We start from the raw sequence: 13,679 nt of genomic DNA on the forward strand, positions 1-13,679 counted from the left end.
TTACTTTAAAATGTTCAAAAGTCAGCAAGCTCGCCAAAAGGCATGTTCAGAAGAAAGTTGCGAGCTCACACACTATACATTGTTACAAAGTGCTGGGTAGCCACAATTCTCTGTTCCCTACTTTATAAAACCACATGAATGGATCACAATGGGCACTTTGTGTCACATGCTTCAAGCAGAACAACAACAACAACAAAAATCACTATGCAAATTACAGTTACAGGGACTTTCCAAAGTTTAAAAAAAAAAAAAAGAGGCATACTAACTCATTCATACTTTACACAACCTGACACCAAAACATTGTGTATCACAGTGTATGCTGTTGGTGCTAATAACTACAATCAAACTATTTTAAGCTGTATTGTTTTAAAAACAGGCCTCCTGTTGTAGATTGTAGACACAGATTGTACAAAGTTTCCCCCCAAAATGTGGCAATTTAGAATGAGAGAAATGAAGGAAGCTAAGAGTTATAAAACACTCCATTTTTCTGCTAGTTTTAATAATACATACCTGTGGGTTTCTGTGGCATGTGCAGATATGCAAAGCTCATGCATATGTGAGAGTTTTCCTGGGTAAAGATACCTAGGATCTGCGTCAGGTAGGGTAACATTTACACTTGGTTCTTCTGACTCAACCTGGGTGTGCCAGTGTTCTCCTGTTCGGTGACAGCACATCATTGATTCATGTGACGGTTAAATCCCCTGATTCACCTCGACATCAGACTTTCAGTTATGCATACACTTGCTTTTAACAACTGTGATGGGTTTTTCTTCACCCAGAATCTTCCAAAATGTGTCAAATGATCATTAACATGTAGCTTCTTGTCACAAAACACAATAGAGTGTGAGAACACTACTGCGAAAATGCAAATGTTTTATGTTATTTTTTTATAATACTTTTAATGTGTCCGTTTTAGATTGGAAAATGTTATTGTAAATGTATTTTTAAAATATTACAAATGTTCGCGTGTGTCCCCTACTGGTTTCTAGAGGTAGTGCACACTATTCGTGCACGTTTGGAAATAACTTATCCCTCAAAAGTGTGATGTTGTGCTGGTCACATGCCAAACAAGAACACCTTATTGTGCAACCTATACAAAAGAGTGGTGGTGAAGAGGAGGAGGGTGGTTAAAAACTACAACTGAACATGTCAAGCCTTATTTGAATATTAAAACCTGTTTGAATGAGCGATTTGCATATTGGAGAGCCCTCAAGCAAAAGCCGTAACTGTAGTGCGCGTGACTGAGTTAATCACATCACTGAAGGAAGAGTGTCTTAACTAGTTCATTCTGACAAGGGATGAAAATGTAAATATGCTATTATACAGTAGGCTACACATTTCCTGAGCCATTTTTCATTGATGCTTCTTATTGGCGCATAAGGGAATGACATTTGCGCTATTTCTTACTGCAGTTGTCACTTTGCTAAGTGTTCAGGGCAGGTTATAGCCTACATTTTTATGTTAGTGATCTTTATTTTCATAGTCATGTATATTTACATATATTTTATAGCCCAGTATTTTTTTTATTTTTAACTGATTTTTATTTATTTTTACTTAAAAGAAAATTGTAGCTTACCTTAACTTAAAATATATATTTTATTAAAAAAATTAAAATTAATGTATTGCTGTGCATTACAAAAACTTCGATGTGTGAACAATATATAATAAAGCTCAAATAACAAAAATAGGCCTATATAAAACTCATTAACCCAAATCACAAAAACCAGGACACAGACTGACATTTAGTTCATTTAAACTTTATTGATTTACACACAGGACATACGCAGTCAAACATGAATGGCAGAGGGGGTTCCCTAAAAAGTACAGGATGTTCTGAACAGTTAGAGGAAATGATATGACTCGACTGTGGAAGCCAAGCAGATCACCCTGGGGGGGTTTTGCTGAATGAACATCTTTTTAATTTAATAACAAATACCAGTTGCACATGCTAGATAACAGTTAGAACAGTTACATGAGAAAGGGAAAAACTGTAGAGCAAGTGCATATGAAGGGGTGGGCAAAAAGATCTGTCATAATAGAGTGTGTTGCAATGAGGTGTGTTCTTTTTGGATTCTCATTTTATTCAAGTGGACAAAACCAAGTGGTGAGCGCGCGCGCGCGCGCACACACACACCCTTTAAAGAGAAGGGCTACGGAGAGACACACATGCACGTACGGCTATAGAACAAGCAAAAACACGTCAATAACGCGCTCTGTAAACACACACACTGGAAATATTTTGACCCCATATATAAATACCCCACTAAAATTAGACACCAATATCAGGAAAAAACAAACACTGTTCAGTAATGCAAAAAAATAGTTATACAAATGATCAAAAAATAACAAAAACATCGACAGCGATTAAAAATAGAATGTCTTCTAGCGGGGATGAAAAAGCCCAAAATGTCAGACAGCCTACAGACTGTTGTCGCCGGGCGAATGTAACAGCCAACACCAGTCTGATAAGCTATCTGACACACTGGGAGAGACTTGTCCACACCAATAAAGACACATAATAAAGAATGAACTCACTTACCAATGATGAGACGAGAGGGTGGGGCTGAAAGAGAGGCGTGGTCACTAATTCTAACAATGTAATGATTTAAATCCCGTTATGGAAGAACCGAAAGCTTTTCCCCTCATTTAGCGGATGTTGTGTGAGATAATCGAATGCAGTTTCTCCTTTCTGTCTCACCCTGACTGTGTTTCGAATCATAGCGAGGTGCCTAACAAGACAGCGTTCTGAGAGCATCAAGCTCGAACGTCCGAAAGACTGTCTCGCTGGATTTTGAGACACATCCTCTCTCGCGCGCTACCCTTCTCTCGCTCCCTCTCTACCAGCAGTGTTGCCATATCCGCGTATTATAAGCCACTTTTCATAAAGACGCTTAGAAATACGGCGCGTTGCGCTTTTTGGTTTATTTCTAGAAAATAAACGCGTGTTTAGGATTTCAACGTTACATGACTGTAGAATTCAACAAATAAAAAATGTTATGTTGTTTCATACAAATTATCATAGGCTATGCATGTATTTTCTTGTTCTTTTGTCTGTTTTTTTATTTTATTTAAATTAATTTTGATTAGTTAAAAGTGCAAACATTTCCATTTGTTTATTGATTTAGATAACCATTTGTATATGTTAAATAGCCAATTTAATTTAAGAAAAGTATATACTTAAATAAAACATTATTTTGTTAATTAATGCAGTCAGGTTAGCGTTGCTTAATACGTTTCTTTATTTCTGTAATCTAAATTATTTGATGCTGATCAGTAAACTCGAGCCATTGAGTTCACTTGCTTTTCTCACGAGATCTGGCAACACCGCCTCATCCTCTACGCCAGCAGCGCGCAGTGCATTGAGTTCAGCGGAGGGTTCATTTAAGGTAACGGCAAAAGAAACTCCACACTGTTCCATTTTTTTATACGCCTGCAGCTTCCAGACTCGCATACCAGGGCAGCGTTACAAAAAGGCACCGAAAAAACATTTCACAAGCAATTAAAAGGGAAAAAAAAGACGTAAAAATAAGCAATGGACAAGACGTTTGCCTAGCCGCCTGATGTTATGCCACCAGTGGTTCTTCATCTGGTCCCCGTGGCCCCCAACACTGCACATTTCAGATGCGACACACCCATTTCAGGACATAGAGCCTCTAATTGTGAACTGATGAGTTGAATCAGGTGTGTTAGATTAGGGAGACACCCAAAATGTGCGGTTTGGGGAAACCACCACTGCATTAGTTTTAAGCTAGATATCCGCATGTAAATTAAACTATTCAAACTATAAAAGAAGGAAGATAATTACCTTTCCAACTGCCAGACAATCCGTTAGTCAAATCCAATCGAGCATCTCTCACAGCAGCGAGCATCATCCAGTCCTCCAGCGTGACCGGATGCTCTTCTGATGTATAGAATACGTGCGATAAGAAGCTATACGCGCGAAACGTGGCAGCCACCCACGCACATATGTGCCTGAACACAAACGCACTTCTTAATCTGATTGAATGCGTTATTGCATCTGGTGGAGTGGCCCTGTAGTGAGTCATGTGGTCACACACACACACACACACACACACTCACTCACTCACTCCTTCTCCCTCTCCTCTATGGATCTCTGGAAACAAAACAATAACTCTAGACGAAAGGAACATTATGATTCACCAAGCTTTTAGAACACCAGAAGATCTTAGCTCAGAAAAAGTAATGCAATACAAGCACCAGTCAATATGCATAACATCTTTTAATGACTTTAAGAGGTGGTTGCATTACTTTACATTCACTTCCTGTTATGCCTTAATTTAATCGATTTTCGAATCTAGTATCAGAAAACCACTATACACTGGAATATGCAGCGATTCAAAGCAAATTTTTAAATTCAACTAATTTAAAGCTAAAGTAATGCAGTTGGTCCCTTAAGTGTAATAGACCACAAACAACATAAGCCACAGCGCACCTTAACATCCCCACCAATGGGATCAGATAACCTCTGCGAGACACAGAGCTGAGAACATGAGTATCTCAGCACAATCCGCCAGCTAACCAAGCACATTAAAAAGTAAAAATGTTAACCGATAACCATGATACAAAAAAAAACCTCAATAAAAATTGAGAAAAAAAAACCTATTCTAGCGTTAACTCTCATCAGACTGAGGTAAAATTTTGGGATTCTTGATTTAGTTTAGCTCTGTGTTTGCTGTTAGGTGCCATAAGTTCAAGATGCATCAGATGAGAAACAAACCACACTGATCATCATCTTCAGAAACCTGTAAGGAGAGAGAGAGAGAGAGAGAGGGGGAAAAACAATCAATTATGCATATTCTTTACTGCATTAACTCATCAGAAACATCTCAGGTTAAGCAATCGCTCATCTCCACGTGCATTTCCTTCCAATCTCTCCGTTCCTTTGCAACAAGATTTACGTTAGTGACACGCGCACAGTGGCATCGTCTCTTCCTGCCGGTTGAACAAGCCCACAGCTTTCCTTAAGTAACTGCAGGAGGTTCAAGTTACCAGAAAAAAAGGAACATTGTTCCAGAAACATCCGTAATCTCTCATTGTGCAACTTCATCTCTCTCTCTCTTTCATTTCCTCCTCCCACACGTACACACGCATGCACTCACGAGCTGGAAAAGCGCTTTAGATAAAACGAACGAATCGCACAGGGGCAGATGATGGTAAAAAAAAGAAGAAGGTGTAGCTCTTTGTTTCCGTGCGCACTTGTGAGGGATCAGTGGCAGGAATCGAGAGTACAGCCTCAACCTCCCCCCCCCCTCCCGCTTCCCTTCCTAACGCCCCCCCCCCTCCCCTCCTTCTTTTACTCCCAGGGGCCCCTCCCGTCTCCGGCTGCGCTGGGTTCAACAGGGTTCGGCTGCCGAGAGGGGGGAGTTAGTGTGACGCGGGGGAGTGTCCGGTTCACTCAAAGAGCTCGGAGTATGACTCAGCATCCCTCCTCAGCCAGACCCCGAACAGGCCCCCGCGACCAACCACCGCACGGCCCACGCGGAGCCCCTGACACTACGGTCTGCCACATGCAAACAATAACACCTCACTGGAATCACACGGTAGAATAAAACCAGTCTCCAAGCGATAATTAGGGCAGGGAGGTAATTAGGATGTGGAACAAAAAAGAAATACGGGTGCGTGTAATAAATTAAAAGGAGGAACGGAGGGCAAATATACAAAAATACAAAAACCACGTCTGTAAATTAGGTAAATTTAAGAGAAACTCTGTATGAGTGATGGGACTTACGATTGGGGTGGCCTCTCCTTTCGAGCCGCCCGCCCGTCCCGTCCGGTGTTGTAATTTTGCCCTCTGGGCCTCAAGGTACTCCCTGAAAGGCTTCTGTAGAGAGGCGCCAAACAGGGGAAGAGCTCTGTGACAGAAAAGAAGAAAAGGAGGAGGGGACGGTACAGGAGAGGGAGAAAGAAAGAAGGAAAGAAAGGGAGGGGGGGGGGAAGAGAGAGAGGTCACATAAATTTCACTTACCGACTCGAGAGGTCAGTGAGTTTCCTTTACCCTGCCTCTCCTTTCTCTCTCCGCTCACAGACAGAGGGAGATAGAGACCGAGCTGTTACAGAGTTTATCCCAAAAGACAGAAATTCAAATAAGAGAGAAAAAAAACAAAAAAACTGTAAAAGTACAGCTTGTTCTGGGAACTACATATCCTAAGCACTTTAAAAAATTACGGAGAGAAAAAAAAAAAAAAAAACACGCAGAGAGACGCACACAAATAGAAAAAAAAAAAAAGCTTGTCCTGAAGGCATGCTCACGCTGGGAGCCATCCTCACTCACACTCTCCTGTAATGTCCCTCAGCCAGGCTGAAGGAAGAAATGAATGATTTCTCAGAACTCACACATTTATCACCAGCGGTTCCTGTAAGAACTGGTTTCAGCCAATTAATGAGGAAGTAAGTCCATGGCGTGTCATTACTGGTCGAGAGAGAGTGTAAACCCCACCTACTTGAGGCAGGAAGGCGGGGCTCTGTGAGAGACAGCCCATATTAGGAAACCCTTTTATGAGATTCAGTCACTACCTACCCATACCCCCCCTCCCCTCCCCTCCCCTCCCCTCCCCCCCCAGACACACACACACACACACACACACACACACACACACGGAAAGGAAAGGAAAAGAGAAGGAGATTGCCTTGGCATGGCTAAGCAAGCCAAGGAAATTAATTAAAAATTAAAAAATGATATACCCTTTTTTAAACTTAAAGTATGATTCTTCAGGGAATTTATTGATAAAATTACATTTGAATCAGAATTCAACTTTTTTTTCATGACCTGATGCTCGTTGACACACTTGGACTTTTGTTTTATCACTTTACACGGTCATGTGCCCGATAACGTTCTCTTTGAACTCTACATTTCACAGACGCAAACAGGACCCTCTGCCCACTCGAGTTTCTGAAAGTGCAACTTCACGGATAAACAATAGATGAGCTCATACTGGTTATTTTGTTAAATCATTAACCAAACGCACTATCATTATCCACCCATGATGTGGGTTAACTAAGCGCAAACACATCAAGACCAGAAAAAGCACAAAAGGAGAAGCAAAAGGATGCAGGTTTATAAGGACGTTACTGAAAATCCACCATCAAAACCGACACCCACACACCTCAGAGGAGAACATACCAAAATCCAACCAACTGTAAACACACAGAGAAGCTAGCATTAGCACATCTGAAGCATAATCTCAGATCTAAACCTTCATTAGTTTTGTTTTCTGTCAGTGGGATTTTGGAGCACAGGTATAGCGAAATGCTGTTGCGCTAGAACAAAGAGTCAGATCAAAAACTTGTGTCTTTGTGTTTGAGAAATTGGCGGGCTCCAATCGAGCCTTGTCCGATGAGCCACGGTGAGTCAGTGCCTGTACGAGTCAGATATTACACTCCTACCAACAGTCAGAAGCACGCTACTAAAACATGAGGACTATCTCCATGTCCATAAAACAAGGATTTTCACTTTGCTTCTGGAACTTTCTAGGGCAGAGATCTCTTTGGAAAAACATGCCGGACTAAGAGATATACATTCACTGTCAACATTGCATGATCTGGTCATATTTACATTTTCAGATGACAAAATGTTTTGTGATATGTCTTGGAAAATGCTTTTTTAAAGGCAGATTTTGTTTACGGTGGAACCCATGCGATTTGTACAATGAGGGGCAATAAAAGTAAGTACTTGAAATGTTTCCAAAAATATATCTGGCATGCTTTTGGAGTGAAAACATATTTTGTGGTGGGAAAGTATTATTTCTGCTGAACAACAACCCTGAAAGTGTATATCATAAGAGGTTATCAGAAGAAAAACAACAATTCTTGTGCATATCTGAGTAGGAGGAAAATTATTTTTGAGTTGTTACGACATGTAATGTAAATTCTGCAGAGAGATGTGTTAGCTAATAATAATAGTAATAAAAATGTGCATAAAAGTTGATAAAAATCTGTGTTAAAAATGTATTTCATGCTGGATTAAATTATATAAATGAATAAACACCTCAAAACCTCAGATATTTCCAACTCTACACACTAGCTATACATTTTTAATTAATTTCTAAAGGTGTCTCTGTCCCGTTTGTGAGTAAAAAGTAAAAAAAAAAAAATGTTTATTTATTGTTGTGGCTGCAACTGAGTAATGTGAAAAGCTTAAAAATGGAAAATTCAAAATTGAAGCCAATTATCAACTTGGCAAAAAAAAAAAAAAGTCAAATTGCAAATAAGTCAATTAGATAAACTGCTTGCTTTGTTAAAACTGTTTAAATGTGGGTTAAAAAGGAAAAAAAAATACTCTAAAGGTGTAATTTCCTGTTTTTAACTGTGTAAAAAAAAAAAAAAAAAAAAAACTCTAGTCTACAGTGTCTATGTATATTGTGGATAAACATGTAATTTTCCCTAATAATTGTATTAATTGAAATGCGTGTTACACTGTTATAATGTGTTGAGACTTGTTTTTCTGCAATTGCGTCATATTTTCTATTTTTAACTATCTACATCCTTTAATGTATGAAAATTCCTTTATGAGTTTTCTTAGGAAAGTAAAAGGCTTAACACTGCACAACACACATACAACTGAATTACATTATCTAAAATACTGAAGCAATAACAGATCAATAATTAATTATTGTTCAAAATCAATCATTAAAACTATTGTATGTTGTGTATGTAAAAAATGACCAGGGATGATGAGTCAATAATTAAAAATAACATTTCAGTTATGCTGGATTTACAGGAAAGCCATGCGTCATTGTTTTTCAAATCTGTTAGCAAGACGGCTTTCTTGCAATGAGTAAAAAGCCAGCAAAACACTTATATTTGAAAAAGAGTTTCCTTTTTTATATAAAAATTTTAATATGAAATTAAAATTAAAATATGAAATAAAAATGAATTAGTAATGTATCCTTTATATAATCTATCTATATGTTTTAAAAATCAAGCACTAATTATTTATAATTCACACCATATTGTATAATTTATTCTATCAATTAAAATCACAAAAAAAGACTCTGAATCCGCACAAACACACTGCAATCACACAAAGACAAATACACCTTATGAGCGAGTCAGCAGATCAAGAGCCAAGTCTTCCCACAATGCCTATTCACTCACACCTAGGATGACTGCAGAAAGCTAACAATGTTATCAAGGTTTGCCATATTGATTAGTATGGATTAGTCACATTTAAGTGATGCTGAGGATATGTTACGGCCAGCATTAAAGCACAGGTGAGCAGACGGGTATCTGAGGTCAATTCATTAGTACTGGCTCCTATGTGTCTGTCCATCTCCCTGCTGGGTGACATCAGTGACAGGAAATGGGAGATGATTCAAACTGCAGGGAAGGATGATGATCCTGAAGAACAGGATGATGAGGATGCCGGTCATCGGCGATGTGAAATCTAGAGCATGACAGTGCAGGCAACTTCTCCTCACGGCCTGTTTGACCGCACAAACTTCTGACTCGGCGAGCTCCAAGTCTTTGCTAACGTCAACAAGATCGGGCGCGAAAAATAAAGAAACAGAGAGAGCAACAGAAGCTGACAGATGACAGGCTGACACACTTTATTGAGGAGTGAGGCATGGTGGAGGAGAGGAAGACTGTGGGATTAGCTAAACAGATTAGCATGAGAGTACGCTCGAAACAGTAATTCTCTGGCTGAAATTAATTCAATTGTGGACAGTAGGAAATGGGTTTTCTTAGCAACAAACTTAACTGCAAATTCTATGCGAATACCTCAATTTTCAAAGCTAAACACAAGCTACCAGAACATACCAATACCTCCTCTAAATCTTAAAGGGTTAGTTCACCTCAATTACTCACCCTTATATTGTTCCAAACCTGTAAGACCTTCATTCATCTTCGGAACACAAATTAAGATATTTCTGATGAAATCCGAGAGCTCTCTGACCCCCCTAGCAACGTCATAACCACTTTCAAGGTCGTAAAGACATTGTTAAAATAGTGTGACTACAGTGGTTCAAGTGCGCAAAAAAACTAACAACTTTATTCAACAATCTCTTCTCTTCAGTGTCAGTCTTGCTTCAAAAGTCTTTACTACCTTTCTGGGCCTTGAAAGTGGTTAGGATGTTGATGTCTATAAGGGGGACAGAAAGCTCTCGGATTTCATCAAAAATACCTTAATTTATGTTCTGAAGATGAACAAAGGTCTTACTGGTTTGGAATGACATGAGGGTGAGTAATAAATGACTGAAATTTCGTTTTTGGGGGAACTAACCCTTTAATATAACAGAACATTACACACTAACAAAGTCTCTTTCCTGTCTTCATTTTGCTCAAAAACACATAAATAGGCCAAACACTTCATTTCAACAATAAACCTGCCTTTTAAGTCCAATGCAAAGCATGCAACTAGAAATCCCCTGCTTAAATGAATACAATTATCCATGTTCTGTTGCAAATGCACTAAGCAAATTCATATTTTACCAATTTAAATGTATTAAAATTAGCTTACAATTTGTGCTCAATTTGGTCATAATAATAAATAAATTTTTAGTGTAAGTTGAACCAGTATAATGGATGCAAAAACATAAAGAGGCCTTGCAACACCATTAACAGAATTACTTGTCAATACTTGTGTTTTACACACTGTAATATTTGGAGAGGTGACTAAAACATACCCAGAAACAACATCATGCAAGAAGAACTATGAGATCAGCATGCAGGAAGGTAAAAAAAAAAGGCAAACAACATGGGGATTTTTGGAGGTAAACAGGTTCCCGCTTCCTTCTTCTTCTCGTTCCTCTATAAAACAGTTAATAATTCTCAGTCACCATCTGACAACATTCTAATGACCTATCATTTCCTGTAGCCGTTACAATTTCTGTCTCTTATTTCCCCCCCCATGCTATTCATTTCCTTGAGACTGAATTCCTCAAGTCTTGAGTCACAGGTGACCTCTGACCTCAGGTCCCCTCTAAAGCTGCCAGCCAATGTTCCCTCTAAGCTGTGCTCGTGCACAGTCGCACACTTCTGATGTCGCTCCCGCGCAAATGAGAACAAATTCTGCACAGAATGTAGACAAAAAAAATAAAACCAGTGAGAAAAACCTTGACATTTAAGGAATCAGAGTTAAATAAATGGATGGGATTTCAACTTCAAGACCATTGATTTTCAGTCTAGAACTGAAGCTGTGAGAAATTGTATGTGTGAATATGCAGGGCTGACTAATTCGCAAGATAAAGATTGCATTACTAGAGAATTTATGTCATCTGCACAGGCAATGCATCATTGCTCTTTATCTTGTTTTATGATCTTGGCAAATGTTATCATGACAAAATGAGTAATCTTGAAGCAAACAAGAGTTTGAAATTTTTTTTTTGAATGAATGAATTATTTTGATTATTAATCAGATTTAAATCAATCAAAGATGTTACCTGTGTGTGTGTGTGTGTGTGTGTGTGTGTGTGTGTGTGTGTGTGTGTGTGTGTGTGAATGTATATATATATATATGTATATATATATATATATATATGCATGCATGTGATTTTGTAATCATTAAAAATTGTATAATCTAAATTTATTCATACTGTATATTATTTAATAATTTGTCCTAATTAACTATATATACACATGTAAAAATAATTATTTTTTAATTAATTATTTAAAAATGAAATATATTTTAAAATCATTCATTTAGATTTGATTTAAAGTCTGATTAATAATCTACATTTATATAATTAATTTAAAATGTATAATATATTATATATATTTCTCTGTTCAGGTGGATGAAGGACACGCCCAATAAAAATAGGCTGTGCTCAGCAAGAGCAAAAATTAGAGGGAACAATGCCGCCAGCTGATGAGGACAGCCATTTTTAAATAAAGGGTGGAGGCCATACACCAGTGTACGTTAAGCACGGACATTTACAGCTTCTTACCAACACATCTGTACGCACTAATGAACTAAGAGGCTTTAAAAAAGGCCTTGATCAGTTTGTCCTATAATCATTTACAGTGCAGTTATTTTAGAACAAAAGAAGGCATCGCTCTGAGGAGGAATTGATAACTGCAATGCTGTTCACCTCTGGTCTGGTTCTTGGTGTCAGTTAAAACTAGCTCCATGTTACATGAGGATCTTTCCCAATGACCTCATGAGCAAACCACGAGGACACGTCCTGAATGGAGATCCCCGAACTCAGGGTATTAATCACTCTCTCTCTCTCTCACACACACACACACACACACACACACATACATTGCTTTACGTGCTCACACTCATTCCTGTTTCTCCACCAGCTGCACCAGTCCCATGTTTAAACAGTAAGAATGAAGTAAAAAAAACAGACTAAACAAAGGAAAAGAGGAAGACAGAAAGAGAGGGGTGAGATCACTCCTATTTTGGAAAAGACTTATCAGCACGGGACTGGGAGACAGGGAATACTGATCTCGTCCCCTTTGGGGCTCTATGCCTGCTCAGAGGAGGAAAAACTGAGTAATTATAGCACACTCATACAAGTGTCACTTCCCACCACACAGGCTAGACACTCGTCACCTCGAACGCACAAACATACGTACACAAAGCAGACAAGTGTGCTTACAAACTCGCACACCTCCACTAAAGAGCCAAAACATTTAGTTTATCCATGGACAGGCTGTGAAATCAAAAGCCTAGTGATCTACATAGGCAGCTGTCTAGGCAGCATCCGAACTGTCATGGAACATCATAAGAGACAAATCTGGAACATTTTAGAGATGCACCGATCCATTACTCAGTATCGGTATTGGCTCCGATACTGCCATTGTTTGCCGGATCGGGTGTCGGTCAGACAGGACCGATTCAAATCTGATATTGTACGTATACTATTCTCTATTATTGTTAAGAACCACAAAAGGCACAAAAACATTTTAAAGCAACAAAGTTTTCGTGCACTATATTATAAGTGTTCTGAAGCCATTCTATAGTATAATGCGAGTCGTTAAATTCAAGTTCACGTAAACGCTTCCCTCCGACTCTCTTTGAGAGTTTCAGATTCAGTGTTCCTAATATACTTGATCTGTAGACAAAGGGTTATGGTTTCGCATAAAATTACTTTATCATGCTCTTTATCTCTAAATCATGTTACTTTCTACCAGGTGTCAGTTAGATCACAACACTGGAATAGAGAGCACTATGAATTGCTCTTCATGAGCATGGTATACTAGATATAACAGCATATAACATAGATATAATACACTAAGCAGATCTACAAACCTTTTCACTCATGCCACAAGGATCAGTTGAGGTCATCTGGATGATGCATTATCATGTTTACTGTTATTACCTTGTCAATTCATAATAAAAGAGCCATGTTTGCAGCTGTGCCAGCCTGACATACAATTCAATTATCTCAACAGCTTTAAAACTACTGATTTATTAAATAATTTGTTTATATATAAGGTTACAAAACCTAAAATGATGCCATAGTATTTAGTTTTTAATTTTGTATTATTAAGACACCATTTTAAATAGTTTCTTTGTCTGTTTATTTGTTCGGACAATTGCATCACCTGACATTTTGGGTGTATAAGGTAACAAAACATAAAATAATATGTATTATTTAAATGTACAACAAATAAGTTCAAACTAAATAGATTTTAGTCACATTTCTATAGTTATCACATTTTTTTTAAAAGGAAATAATGCACTTGGACACAAAAATATGCACTTCATGTCA

The 13,679-nt window shown here is 38.3% G+C and overlaps 1 protein-coding gene across 6 annotated transcripts in view; it reads right to left on the minus strand.

Annotated features, from left to right (window-relative positions):
* Positions 1 to 248: 248 nt before the first annotated feature.
* The window catches only part of LOC311076832 (uncharacterized protein), a 57,457-nt gene continuing 44,026 nt past the window's right edge, over positions 249 to 13,679 (minus strand). For 3 of the 6 annotated variants that reach the window (XM_084105315.1, XM_084105314.1, XM_084105313.1), the window contains 2 exons: positions 5,750 to 5,873; positions 249 to 4,763 (listed from right to left, as the gene is read on the minus strand). Coding sequence is in view for 3 of the 6 variants with exons in the window: in XM_084105317.1 (XP_083961443.1) it covers positions 5,820 to 5,873 (54 nt within the window). In the remaining 3 variants the exon portion in view is untranslated. Of the gene's footprint in view, positions 5,874 to 13,679 lie in introns of all 6 variants that reach the window. The other 3 variants (XM_084105318.1, XM_084105316.1, XM_084105317.1) reach the window with 2 other exon arrangements.

Source organism: Abramis brama (assembly GCF_963993115.1).
Source record: "Abramis brama genome assembly, chromosome: 25".
In the NCBI taxonomy this organism is placed as follows: Eukaryota; Metazoa; Chordata; class Actinopteri; order Cypriniformes; family Leuciscidae; genus Abramis; species Abramis brama.